Source organism: Culex pipiens, chromosome 3, assembly GCF_016801865.2.
Source record: "Culex pipiens pallens isolate TS chromosome 3, TS_CPP_V2, whole genome shotgun sequence".
NCBI lineage: Eukaryota > Metazoa > Arthropoda > Insecta > Diptera > Culicidae > Culex > Culex pipiens.
In genome coordinates this window covers 60,805,305-60,820,532 of record NC_068939.1, presented here as the reverse complement: position 1 = coordinate 60,820,532, position 15,228 = coordinate 60,805,305, and the positions used below count along the sequence as shown (strand labels likewise).

Sequence of the window (15,228 nt, the reverse complement as noted above, 5' to 3'; positions counted from 1 at the left end):
TACATAGTTTACATACATTTAAGTGAGATCCGGCTTCAAAAAAGTACATCAATATCACTTAAGTGGCCATATCTCGAGACAGGGCTGCCAGATCTTCAATGTTTTAGACTCGTTGGAAAGGTCTTTTGATAACCTAACCAACAATGGGTCGGATGGTGGATCCGGACATAGTTTACATACATTTAAGTGAGATCCGGCTTCAAAAAAGTACATCAATATCACTTAAGGGGCCATATCTCGAGACAGGGTTGCCAGATCTTCAATGTTTTAGACTCGTTGGAAAGGTCTTTTGATAATCTATCCAACGATGGGTCGGATGATGGACCCGGACATAGTTTACATACATTTAAGTGAGATCCGGCTTCAAAAAAGTACATCAATATCACTTAAGTGGCCATATCTCGAGACAGGGTTGCCAGATCTTCAATGTTTTGGACTCGTTGGAAAGGTTTTTTGATAATCTAACCAACGATGGGTCGGATGGTGGATCCGGACATAGTTTACATACATTTAAGTGAGATCCGGCTTCAAAAAAGTACATCAATATCACTTAAGGGGCCATATCTCGAGACAGGGTTGCCAGATCTTCAATGTTTTGCATTCGTTGGAAAGGTCTTTTGATAACCTAACCAACAATGGGTCGGATAGTGGATCCGTACATAGTTTACATACATTGAAGTGAGATCCGGCTTAAAAAAAGTACATCAATATCACTTAAGGGGCCATATCTCGAGACAGGGTTGCCAGATCATCAATGTTTTAGACTCGTTGGAAAGGTCTTTTGATAACCTAACCAACGTGTGGTCGTATAGTGGAGCCGGACATAGTTTACATACATTTAAGTGAGATCCGGCTTCAAAAAAGTACATCAATATCACTTAAGTGGCCATATCTCGAGACAGGGTTGCCAGATCTTCAATGTTTTGGACTCGTTGGAAAGGTCTTTTGATAACCTAACCAACAATGGGTCGGATAGTGGATCCGTACATAGTTTACATACATTGAAGTGAGATCCGGCTTCAAAAAAGTACATCAATATCACTTAAGTGGCCATATCTCGAAACAGGGCTGCCAGATCTTCAATGTTTTAGACTCGTTGGAAAGGTCTTTTGATAACCTAACCAACAATGGGTCGGATGGTGGATCCGGACATAGTTTACATACATTTAAGTGAGATCCGGCTTCAAAAAAGTACATCAATATCACTTAAGGGGCCATATCTCGAGACAGGGTTGCCAGATCTTCAATGTTTTAGACTCGTTGGAAAGGTCTTTTGATAATCTATCCAACGATGGGTCGGATGATGGACCCGGACATAGTTTACATACATTTAAGTGAGATCCGGCTTCAAAAAAGTACATCAATATCACTTAAGTGGCCATATCTCGAGACAGGGTTGCCAGATCTTCAATGTTTTGGACTCGTTGGAAAGGTTTTTTGATAATCTAACCAACGATGGGTCGGATGGTGGATCCGGACATAGTTTACATACATTTAAGTGAGATCCGGCTTCAAAAAAGTACATCAATATCACTTAAGGGGCCATATCTCGAGACAGGGTTGCCAGATCTTCAATGTTTTGCATTCGTTGGAAAGGTCTTTTGATAACCTAACCAACAATGGGTCAGATAGTGGATTCGTACATAGTTTACATACATTTAAGTGAGATCCGGCTTCAAAAAAGTACATCAATATCACTTAAGGGGCCATATCTCGAGACATGGTTGCCAGATATTCAATGTTTTGGACTCGTTGAAAAGGTCTTTTGATAATCTAACCAACGATTGGTCGGATAGTGGATCCGGACATAGTTTACATACATTTAAGTGAGATCCGGCTTTAAAAAAGTACATCAATATCACTTAAGAGGCCATATCTCGAGACATGGTTGCCAGATCTTCAATGTTTTGGACTCGTTGCAAAGGTCTTTTGATAATCTAACCAACGATGGGTCGGATGATGGACCCGGACATAGTTTACATACATTTAAGTGAGATCCGGCTTCAAAAAAGTACATCAATATCACTTAAGTGGCCATATCTCGAGACAGGGTTGCCAGATCTTCAATGTTTTAGACTCGTTGAAAAGTTCTTTTGATAACCTAACCAACGATGGGTCGGATGATGGACCCGGACATAGTTTACATACATTTAAGTGAGATCCGGCTTCAAAAAAGTACATCAATATCACTTAAGGGGCCATATCTCGAGACAGGGTTGCCAGATCTTCAATGTTTTGCATTCGTTGGAAAGGTCTTTTGATAACCTAACCAACAATGGGTCAGATAGTGGATTCGTACATAGTTTACATACATTTAAGTGAGATCCGGCTTCAAAAAAGTACATCAATATCACTTAAGGGGCCATATCTCGAGACAGGGTTGCCAGATCTTCAATGTTTTGGACTCGTTGAAAAGGTCTTTTGATAATCTAACCAACAATAGGTCGGATAGTGGATCCGGACATAGTTTACATACATTTAAGTGAGATCCGGCTTTAAAAAAGTACATCAATATCACTTAAGAGGCCATATCTCGAGACAGGGTTGCCAGATCTTCAATGTTTTAGACTCGTTGGAAAGGTATTTTGATAACCTAACCAACGATGGGTCGGATGATGGACCCGGACATAGTTTACATGCATTTAAGTGAGATCCGGCTTCAAAAAAGTACATCAATATCACTTAAGTGGCCATATCTCGAGACAGGGTTGCCAGATCTTCAATGTTTTGGACTCGTTGGAAAGGTCTTTTGATAATCTAACCAACGATGGGTCGGATGATGGACCCGGACATAGTTTACATACATTTAAGTGAGATCCGGCTTTAAAAAAGTACATCAATATCACTTAAGTGGCCATATCTCGAGACAGGGTTGCCAGATCTTCAATGTTTTGGACTTGTTAGAAAGGTCTTTTGATAACATAACCAACGATGGGTCGGATGATGGACCCAGACATAGTTTACATACAGTTAAGTGAGATCCAAATATATGTGAAAACACATTTTTATACATAACTTTTGAACTACTTATCGAAACTTCAATCTGTATAAAACTCGATCTATGGGACCCTAAGCCAAGTCGAATGCAACAAGTTCGGGTCAAATCGGTTCAGCCAGTGCCGAGAAACATGAGCTAGTTTGTTGGTCACATACATACATACACACACACATACACACACACATACACACACACATACACACACACATACACACAGACATTTGTTCAGTTTTCGATTCTGAGTCGATATGTATACATGAAGGTGGGTCTACGGCGTTTTTATACGAAGTTCATTTTTAGAGCAGGATTATAGCCTTACCTCAGTGAGGAAGGCAAAAAAGTTATTCTCGGGGGGGGGGGGGGGGGGGGGGTTGGGGAGGGGGTCGGTCTGTCATGCTCTGGTTTCTTTTGCTTAAGTTTGTTCCATAATCAGCTTTACAGTTGTGCACGCTAAAATTAAGGCTTCATTTTAAATAAATAATAATTATTATTCAGTTATTATTATTCGCCGTTGCAAATATCTTTCAAAATTTGTGTTACCTTTGCTCAGGGGTGCCCAGGCTTTTAGCCCTGTGGGCCTGTTATGTTTTGTAATAGTTCAAAAAAGTAAAAAAAATTACCTCACAATTATTTAAATTATTTATTGACATCATTAACTTTTTAAAAATATTCAAAGTTAATTGGTCGTTGCAAGTTTTTTACAGATTAATTTCCTTAACACAAAAATACAAAAAAAAAAACAATGAGGCATGATAAAATTTATTGCAGCGAAATTTGGATGCAAATCTTTTTTACAAAAAAAAAAACTTCTGCGTTGTTGTGCACCTTTACTCAAATATTTAAAAGTTTTCAATTCGTTATTCTTTCAATTTCGAAGTTTATAAAGAAGTACAGTGTTTCTGCATGATTTCTTGTCTCATTTTGGGATTTTTTTATTGTTTAATAAAAAAAATATTTTTTCAAACGAAACTATATAACTGAAATTTTTTTTTGAAAAATACATAATTGCTTGCTTCCTGATTTTAAAAAAAATCAATTGTAATCAAATTCCTCAAGTACCAGTAAAAACTGATCAAAATTTAAATTAGTGTACTTCTATACATTTTTTGTTTTTCATATAGAAATTTCACATTTTTACATTTGTTTTCTTGCGCCATTTACAGTTTAATATTGATTCAGATAAGAATCAATTTCAAACATAAAGAATGTTTGAATAAAAAAAAAACATTTTTAAAAATACAATAGCAAAATCTAAATGTAAAATGTTAGTAACAATTTATTTCTGAAGCAAAAATAATACGCTATGTTCCTGATTAAAATTTGGTCTCAAACCATTTTTTCAAACAATTTGACCACAGAACTTATTTATTCAATATTTCATGAACAGTCTTTAGGGCCAGTCATAGAACTACATGGGCCAGATCCACTTCAAAAACTCAAAATTTCAATGTCAATTGAAGCGTTACTATATGAAACTGTTTAAATTATCGCCGAGACCTGCGGTGTTGCAATCGAGAAAGCCAAGACAATGCTGTACAGCAAATAATTGGATTTTTTGAGTGTAAATTATATTTAAAAATTCTAAATCATTTTTTTCGACATGTATTTTTAAATATTGTAATGAGTGCAATGACGATATACAGTTATGCCAAACTTTTTTATTCAGCAAAACATATATGTTTGGTCCTAATTGAAATTTAGGTTTAATCCATATCCTGATTTTTTTGTTCGAAAGTATGAAATTGTGCCCTTTAAAAAAACTCTAATCTCAAACTATCATGAAAAAGTGAAAATAAAAATAAAAATAAAAAAATGTTTTCCTGTAACTTAATAAAAACAGAATAAAATTTTATGAGATTTGAAAAAATATAAATGTACACGGAGAAAAAAGAGTTTCCAAAATCGTGAACAAGTGTTCACGAAAATAGGAAACTCGAACAAAGTGTTCAAATCCCATGGTACGATTTTGAAAAACGTACCATGAAATCTGAACACTTTGTTCGTGGTTCCCATTTTCATGAACGCTTGTTCACGATTTAAGGAACTCTTTTTTCTCCGTGTAGATTTGAGTTTCAAATGTAGTTTTACAAGAAAATTTCTTTAAATAGCATGTAGTGATGATAAAAAAAAAACATCAAGAAATATCGTTTATTTTTTTTTAAATGCCTAAAAGTTCTAAAAGGAATTAAAATAAAAAAATATATGTTTTATTAATGACGTGTGTTTTTAAAGCAAAATTGGTCTACATTATATTTTGTCGTGAAGAATGTACTATTTGTTTTTAATCAATTCATTCTATGTTCCAATTTCAAAAGTTTAGAAATATTGTTTTTACCGAGAAGTATTTTCTTTTTGATAAAATGTTTTGTTTACCACGTTGGCATGAGCATGAGCATGAGCAGCATGAGCATGAGCATGGTTGACTGCCAATGAGCTGCTACTCCGTTATTGACAGATCAGCTGAAGTTAAACAATGAATCAAAAATGATCAGTGGGAGCCAACCATCCGTTCACTGTTTAACCCCTGAAGACCCCGACTTTATTAATCAATACCGGCGCCCTCCCAAGAAGCCTGCAGTTCAACAAAAGGGAGGAATGTTAGTCCGATAGTTGAAGTTGCAGACTCATCAAGCACATAGTTTTTCGCTATATACTTGTTGATACCGCTTGAGACCGTTGAATCCACAGCATCTCCTTCAAGCATCACGTGATTATTTTTTTTTTGGGTTAGTAGGATAAGGTATTGGCTTTTCGATGCCTCCCGAGCTACGATGCTATGGGGAGGACTTTCATAACAAACCCGTCGGCGAGCCTTCCGAGCAACGATGCTATGGGAAGGTCTTTCTAATTAGCACACCAAAACACTCGCGCGCAGGTATTTAAATACTGAATAAATGTAATTTTTCATCACGATTACCCAGACGACATTGATGATATAGGAAGGACTTTTTTACAGTCATTTACAGTAATACTTAAAATTATTTTAATGCAACAATTCACACGACGTCGTGCCTCCCGATCAACGATAATGTAGGAAGGACTTGAGCAAGCCAATCAGGATGAAACACGAAATAAAATTCTTTTCTTTTCACACACAATGCCACATAATTGACCGCGCGTCACCACCCAACAAATTGAACTGATTTTTTTCTGCTTGTGGGCAAGCCAACCAGGATGAAACACGAAATAAAATTCTTTTCTTTTCACACACAATGCCACATAATTGACCGCGCGTCACCACCCAACTCTGTTTTGTTTACCACGTTGGCTAAAAACATAAACTCACCGCGATATTTAAACATTGCTTTATCATATTTATTTCTTCTCGAAGAGAAATTTGTTGACGCGTTTTTTTTTACAGACATAGCATTTTATTTGTTTTTAAAGTAAATTAGACTTGTAAGATCCTGGTTATGTAAATCTGATACGATTTGAATTGCTGTATTTTTTTTCTATCGACCTCAAACAAAACTTTAGCGTGCCCAAAATTCCACACCCCTTCACGCGGGAAACCCAACCAAGTGGGAACAACAAAAGAGAATGAATGTGGCAAATAGAATGGCATTGATGGAAACAATGCAGAGGAAAAGTTTGTTAATTTCAAATTAAATCAATTCACCAAAGCGTTCCACATTGGTTTCCGGCTTCATTGACCCGTGCAAAACGAGGCGAGAATTCCTTCTGCCACAACAAACCAATAAAACAACGGGGAAAAAGTTTTAATCACTTTTAATGAAAATTCGCTGCCACCCACGCCCCGGGTCCTTGCGGTCGGAATCTCTGGCTACGTACCTTGGGGTGCCGAAATCGTTCCAGCTGTTTGACCGATGCCCGCAGAATTTCCGTCACCATGTCTTTTCGCTTTGGTTTGTGTAGCTTTTCTGCGGTACGCTTCTCGAACACGAATATTGAACATTCCTAGGAAAATGGGTGGGAGAGAAGGAAAAAAATGTTTTGGTTATAATGAGGTTCTCGGTACTGAAGTGCGGTTTTTATAAGGATAAAACGAGCATGATAATAACAACCGGTTGTTGTGGTCATATGAATAGTAATAACGTTCGTGTCTAGAAAAAGTGAATCGTTTGCATGGTTGAAAGAGATGACGTACACAGTTTAAACACTCAACCGTAACCATAATAGCTAATGCATTTGATTCCCAAAGATTTTTACAGTGCATCCAGAACTATTATTATGGTTAATTTTTTGTTTCATAAAAACTGTGTTGATATAGACACGCTTTTTGCTGCTGATTTTTTTTTCTTTTCTGTATAAAATAATCATCGATAAAACGCTTTTCATTAGAACCGACATAAGAGCAACGGGATTGGAGTGGAAAAAATGTTTTTTTTTGATTGCTCTCATGTACCGTGGTGCTGCTTTGAGTTATTTAATCAATATCAATTTCGAATGAACGAGTGTGATTTTTTTTTGCCTTTTGAGTGGGAAGAACTGAAGTCAACAACATAACTTGGGGTGATACTTATCACTTAATAAAATGATGATAAATTTATTTTACACACAGCCCTGCGTGTTTAGCTGTAGGATTTCAACTTTTTTTTGCTGTGCATGCAAGGGGGGTCGAAGGCTGTGTTACGCTCCATACAATAAAATAAAATTTGTATTGAAATTTAGTTACGAGAGAGGGGTTTAGGGGCCAAAAATCTAAATTTCAGCGTTGCTTTATTAATTGATCTTTTAGACCCACCATCATTTACACTTACCGACTTAGAATCAAACTTTGATCAAATGTCTATGTGTGTGTGTGTGGTACACTTGATTCACTTTCAAGTCCTACAGCTTGGTATTAAATATTGTACAGTTTCATTTAGTCGATTGAAAGTTATGATAGAAAAATATTTAGACGACTACAAAAAATGGTGTCTTTAAACATAACCTCAAATGGTCAGGACTGATCGCCACGAAAAGGCCGTATAGAGAGTTACCATTTTCATCAAAGCCTGTGTCTGCATTTTCTTGGCTAGAAGTCTATAGGTAGTTTAATTTTTTTTATTCATAACTTTTTTTTATTATGACCTTTAAGTTGCTGCGGGGCCATCCATATCCAAATAAAAGGAAGGCACCAACAACCTGAAGTAATATTAATTTACGTTTTTCTTTTGAATTTCAATTTATGGGTAATCCTCTACCAACTCACACGAAATCGGGAAAAACTGCCCAGACCCCTCTTCGATTTGCGTGAAACTTTGTCCTAAGGGGTGACTTTTGTTCCTGATCACGAATTCGAGGTCCGTTTTTTAATATCTCGTGACAAAGGGGCGTTACGACCCATTCAATTTTTGAACATGTGAAAAAAGAGGTGTTTTTCAATAATTTGCAGCCTGAAACGGTGATGAGATAGAAATTTGGTGTCAAAGGGACTTTTATGTAAAATTAGACGTCCGATTTGATGGCGTACTCAGAATTCCGAAAAAACGTATTTTTCATCGAAAAAAAAACACTAAAAAAGTTTTAAAAACTCTGCCATTTTCCGTTACTCAACTGTAGAAAATTTTGGAACATGTCATTTTAAGGGAAATTTAATGTACTTTTCGAATCTACATTGACCCAGAAGGGTCATTTTTTCATTTAGAACATTTTTTTTATTTCAAAATTTCGTGTTTATTTCTAATTTTGCAGAGTTATTTTTAAGAGTGTAATAAAGTTCTACAAAGTTGTAGAACAGACAGTTACAAAAATTTTGATATATAAACATAAGGGGTTTGCTTATAATTTCAATTTCAATTCTAATTTCAATTTGGTTTTATTTATGAATGATCAAGTTACAATGAGTTCATTTAGATACATCACAGAGTTTTTTTCTTTCAGCTGTGTTTTACATTCAATCGAAAAATTATTACTTATAACTATGGAATAAACAAGAGTAAGAAAAAGTTTTCAAAAAACTTACAGGGGGTTTTTCCTATAAACATCACGAGTTATCGCGATTTTACGAAAAAAAGTTTTGAAAAAGTTGGTCGTCGTTGATCTTGGCCGTTCATGGTCACCCGCGACAGACACGGACGACAAAACAAAGAGAAAAGCAAAAAGTAACTTTTTCGAAACTTTTTTTTTGTAAAATCGTGATAACTCGTGATGTTTATAAGCAAACCCCTTAAGTTTATATAAATATTTTGTAATTATTTGCTCTACAACTTTGTAGACTATCTAGTACAAAAAAAAATCTAGTACCAAAGTTTAGCGTCTCTAAAACAAACGAAACGTGAAAGTTTTGCTACAGATCTAGTTTAAATAACTACACAGCAAAAAAAGTAGTAATCTAGTTGCGTGTAAAAGGCCTCGGTGTAAAATAATTTGTGCATTATTTTATGAAATTCTATGTAATATTACACCCTGAAATATGTAGCCCATCAGTATGGGAAACCTACATGATCGAAATGTCAAGCTCATATATGCGTTTATCCTTTCCGATTTTCATCGGTCTGATGGCCGAGCGGGCTAAGGCGCCAGCCCTTACTGTTGGTGCTGGGTTTGAATCCCGTCGGTTGCAATTTTTTTTTGTGTTTGCAAAAAATGTACATGCAGTGTGTAATATTAAGTGTTTATTTTGACGAAGGTGATGTGCATGCTTTTGCTTGCGATTTTACAATCGGATTTTTTGTGTACATTCAATAGTTTAATAGTAGTTTATGCAACAAGTTGCAAAAAGAGGATTTTTTCAGCACGAGTCGTACATTTATCCAACGAGGTTCACCGAGTTGGATAAATACGAAGAGTGCTGAAAAAATCAAGTTTTGCTACGAGTTCCATACAACATTTTTTGCAATTCCAAAAAACACACACTGAGTGAAATTTTATGTCAAATTTTCATGTATTTTGTCAATAAGCCGTTTAAATCAAAAAAATGTTGAAAAGTGCTTCTTTTCGAAACAAGTGCTGAAAAGTTCGACTTTTCAGCACCCATTAGAGTGCTGAAAAGTAGAACTTTTCAGCATTTATTTTGAAAAGTGTTGCTATTCGATTCTGTTATTTTTGGTACAGAAAAGTAGGCTATTTCGTCGTTTAAGAATGACAGGAAAAGTAAGTAGTTTCACGACGGAAATGCAAAAAAAAAATACATGCAATTAAATTTAATTGGAATGAATATTAAAAAAAACATTAATTTGATTACGATTTTAATGAAGTTTTTACAAAACTATAGCAAAAAATGACTTGTTTGAAAATTTTGCTAAACAGATGTTGTGTTGACACTTCTTTCAAGACTTCTTTCATCATTTGTTGTATTGTTCATGTTGTTTTTAATTTCGTCATCAAAAATTATAATCAAAAATATCCTTCCCGCTATTGCTTATATAAAAAATGGCCCGTAGAGTCAAAAGATTGGGCATCCCTGATCTAAGGGGACATTAGTTTTTGAGTCTCTGGCAAAGTTGAAGATTTTTATGTTTACCGTCTTCAGGGGTAATGTTGGGTCAGTTATGTCTATCAATTCGACGCTGTCGTGCTTTCATGTCGTACATTGCTTTTTGACTTTCCGAGAAAAACGCGTTTTAGTGTTTGACCTTGAATTAATAAAAACGAGAGCACGCAATGTAAACAATAACAAACCCGTTTTGTTTGGTTGACCATTCTGTGCATTCTCCCGAAGTTTGGTTGAATTTGGTTGCTGGAGTCCCGAATTATAACTGAAAATTTTTACGCTAGTCGAGCTCGTACCTGAAATCCTTTCGGCCAATTGTCGCACTTACATCAATTTTCAGGCTGTGTCAAGATAGCACAACAAGATTGGAACTTCTTTCATATGAAAAGTGACAACAATGCACGGAGTTTTTTGTTGGTTTTTATTGAATATCTCAGGATTGAAATCGAATTTTGAGGATCTGGGAAGGTCAAAAGGGGAGGCATTGTAAGCTGCACTAAATTGGGTAATGTAAATGCGAAAATTGGCCGAAGAGATTTCAGGTTAAAACGCGTTTGACACAGGTACGAGCTAGACTAAATTTTCAGTTATAATTTATGACTCCAGCAACCAAATTCAACCAAACTCTGGGGCAATGCACAGAATTGTCAACCAAATAAAACTTTTTTGTTATTGTTTACATTGAGTGCTCTCCTTTTTGTTTATTCAAGGTCAAACATTAAAACGCCTTTTTCTCGGAACGTCAAAAAGCGACGTACGACAAGATATCACGACGGCGTAGAACAAACACAAGACTTTAGGAAATGTCCTGAAAATACATTTTTTCAAGACTAGAAAAAGTATGATGACTTATAAAGCAAACATATTGAAAAGACAGCTCCAGCAAACATGTTTTCTTACATGTTGCTTTCACTCCCTTCAAGTAAGTTTCCCGCCATTCTTCCTGCAACGTTTAATCAAATTTGTTTGCCAGCAAAATTGAATTTTATTTTGATTTTATTGCTGAAATATTTGTTGCTCTCGTGTTGGTTGCCGCCGCACTGGTACTTTTGCCTTCTACGGGGCGATGAATGCCAAACATTCGTTTCTTGTACATAACACCACCTCGTACCAGGAACCGACGACCACAACCCGTCGTCGTCGTCGCGCAATGTAACATAATTCCTGGTTTTGGGTGGGTGGAACGGTGGTCGCACAAAAGCGAGCAAACATCGTGGTCCCTTCATGTGGAAGGTGGACGACCACACGAAAGGCACACACAGGGAAAAAATATTCAAAAGTCAGTCTAAAAAATTTATATCCCAATGGATTTCTTCTCATTGGTTTACAATTTTGAAATACATTTATTTTGTTTTGCATAAATTGAAAGATTTTAATTTCTTTTCGTGTAAACAAATGAGGACGAAGACGAAGCCAAGTGCTAGTATTTCATATTCACATCTCTGTTGACACCATACCTTTTCTGGAGGGTTACCATGGCATTGCAGGTATTTTCAATTCTGTTAAATTGGAAAATATTTTCAAGTTTCATGGTGGAATAAAAAGGAAAAAAATACAATTCAAAATATATTCTGTTCCAAATTTCTCTCGAGCTACACCTTAAAGTTAAAGCCGCAACCAGCGAAGCTATTGACAATTCCCCGGACTTTCCAGCCCAATCTCGAAGGGCGAAACCCAAAGTCGTCCCTAAGGGGCTTACTATGGGTGGGCATTTTCCCACAAGCTCGGGGACCAACCATCGAAAACCACACAAATCACAAATCTTGGCCTAACCAGTTCGTATACGCACAAGAATAGGATCGCAAGCGGTTTGTTGAATATTAGCATTATTTGCTGAAGAAAGTGTTTTGATTTTGGTCCCGGCCCGATTTATTAGATAAAATATTGACATTTGCTCGTATTGGTCCCTGTTGGATTGTGAGTTCGTAGTTGAGCTAGCATGCATGGAATATAGCTTAAAGTTATTGACTTTAAAAGATTGCCAGGAAACGCGGAATTATTCCACAAAAAGGATGTTGAATCGGAGCAAAAAAAAAGTGTAAGCAATATTTACGTGGTCTCGTATCCTCTTTGTTCACAATTACCCAAAATCCTGTCACAGTTCCCGGACGTCAACCACCCTTATGACCCCGCAACAAATCGCTACTTTTCACACCAAAAGCAACAATCGTGACACGATTCGCATATCAAACGAGCGGGGGAGAGCTCAGCTTATTGCCATTCTTCTGCAAGCAAAAACAGCGTACACTGCAATTTCCATATCAGCTAGGTATGTACCGAGAAAGCCCTTCATCATTCATTGATTCCCCACGACGTTGTGTCGTCGTTCGTTTCCTTTGCCGCGATGAAGCGATGTTCCGCCACAAGCATTACGCTACGCTCTGGTGACGCTCAAAGCTCCTCCAGTACGAAACATAGTAATTTCGGTAAACGCTTGTGCAAGCAATGATTTGGCTGGTTGACAATTTTCACTGTTTCATCATTGATAGAGGTTACGCTGGCAGAGCATAGTTTCGGCATGGTATTAGAACTGCGTCAAATTAGGAACCGCCCAGTGAAGAGAACAAAGCTTATGGGATTTGGGCTATACGGGAGATATGACCTATAACTCTATGGAAATTAGGGTATTTGTCCCTATTTTGGGCCTAGTACCGAAAATTTGTACAAAGAAGGTCGTATGCTAGAAGCAATATCCCCAAAATAGGGACAAAAAATGTTTCAGTTTCTCGCGTTTATACAGAAATATAAAGTATTTTCATCAAAAATGTGATTAAGTAAGAGAAATAGCATTAAAAACCAACTTATTTATGTAATAAAAGGCAAGGCTGCCTATAGCAGCCTTTGAGAATACATCAAATAAAAAGTGCACTCGGCTTAGTAGGCCCAATATAGGGACAAATACCCTAACATAAACTTCAAACAATATAGAGTTTTGGAATCGCGATGACAGCACCTATTACAATTACAAGAATATTTTCACAAAAATATGAATATTTTCACAAAACTACGTAGTTTAAAAATACTCAACCTTTTTTTTTTTAACAATGTGGGGATCTAATGAAGGGGGATAGATGAGTAATTCTCTACAAAATCAGTCTTTTTTGCTTAATTTTATCATTTGTATTTTTTAATCCGACTGAAACATTGTTGGTGCCTTCGGTATGCCCAAAGTAGTCATTTTGCATCATTAGTTTGTCCATATACTTTTCCATACAAATTTGGCAGCTGAGCAATTCTCTACGGAATCGGTATTTTTTCTTCAATTTTAATTTTTGTATTTTTTAATCCGACTGAAACTTTTTTGGTGCCTTCGGTATGCCCAAAAAAGCCATTTTGCATCATTAGATTCTCCATATAATTTTCCATACAAATTTGGCAGCTGTCCATACAAAAATTATGTATGAAAATTGAAAAATCTGTATCTTTTGGAGGAATTTTTTGATCGATTTGGTGTCTTCGGCAAAGTTGAAGGTATGGATACGGACTACACTGGAAAAAAATGATACACGGTAAAAAAATTGGTGATTTTATTATTTAACTTTTTTTACTAAAACTTGATTTGCAAAAAAAAATATTTAATTTTTTTTATTTTTTGATATGTTTTAGAGGACATAAAATGCCAACTTTTCAGAAATTTCCAGATTGTGCAAAAAATCATTGACCGAGTTATGATTTTTTTAATCAATAGTGATTTTTTCAATAAATCGAAATTTTGGTCGCAAAAATTTTTCAACTTCATTTTTCGATGTAAAATTGAATTTGCAATCAAAAAGTACTTTAGTGAAATTTTGATAAAGTGCACCGTTTCCAAGTTATAGCCATATCTAGGTGACTTTTTTGAAAATAGTTGAAGTTTTTCCTTTTTTAAAAATAGTGCACATGTTTGCCCACTTTTGGAAAAAAATATTTTTGAAAACCTGAGAAAATCCTCTATATTTTGCTTCTTCGGACTTTGTTGATACGACCTTTAGTTGCTGAGATATTGCAATGCAAAGGTTTAAAAACAGGAAAATTGATGTTTCCTAAGTCTCACCCAAACAGCCCACCATTTTTCAATGTCTATATCTCAGCAACTTATGGTCTGATTTTCAATGTTAAAATATGAAACATTTGTGAAATTTTCCGATCTTTTCGAAAACAATATTTTCAAAATTTTCAAATCAAGACTAACATTTCAAAAGGGCCAAACATTCAATATTACGCCCATTTAAAATGTTAGTCTTGATTTGAAAATTTTGAAAATAATGTTTTCGAAAAGATCGGAAAATTTCATAAATGTTTCATATTTTAACATTGAAAATCGGACCATTAGTTGCTGAGATATAGACATTGAAAAATAGTGGGCTGTTTGGGTGAGACTTAGAAAACATCAATTTTCCTGTTTTTAAACCTTTGCATTGCAATATCTCAGCAACTAAAGGTCGTATCAACAAAGTCCGAAGAAGCAAAATATAGAGGATTTTCTCAGCTTTTCAAAAATATTTTTTCCAAAAGTGGGCAAACATGTGCACTTTTTTTAAAAAAGGAAAAATTTAAACTATTTTCAAAAATGTCACCTAGATATGGCTTTAACTTGAAAACGGTGCACTTTATCAAAATTTCACTAAAGTACTTTTTGATTGCAAATTTGATTTTTCATCGAAAAATGAAGTTGAAATTTTTTTGCGACCAAAATTTTGATTATTTGAAAAATTCACTATTGATAAAAAAAATCATAACTCGGTCAATGATTTTTTGCACAACCTGGAAATTTCTGAAAAGTTGGCATTTTATGTCCTCTAAAACATATAAAAAAATAAAAAAACATTAAAAAAAGTGTTTTTTTGCAAATCAAGTATTAGTGATAAAAAGT

At 35.5% G+C, this 15,228-nt stretch overlaps 1 protein-coding gene across 10 annotated transcripts in view; it reads right to left on the bottom strand.

The window, feature by feature from the left end:
- LOC120414454 (SCY1-like protein 2) overlaps positions 1 to 15,228 on the bottom strand; it is a 233,476-nt gene that overhangs the window by 124,100 nt on the left and 94,148 nt on the right. For all 10 annotated transcript variants that reach the window (XR_008212373.1, XR_008212371.1, XR_008212377.1 and 7 more), the window contains exon 3: positions 6,791 to 6,916. Coding sequence is in view for 1 of the 10 variants with exons in the window: in XM_052709441.1 (XP_052565401.1) it covers positions 6,791 to 6,916 (126 nt within the window). In the remaining 9 variants the exon portion in view is untranslated. The remainder of the gene's footprint in view (positions 1 to 6,790; positions 6,917 to 15,228) is intronic.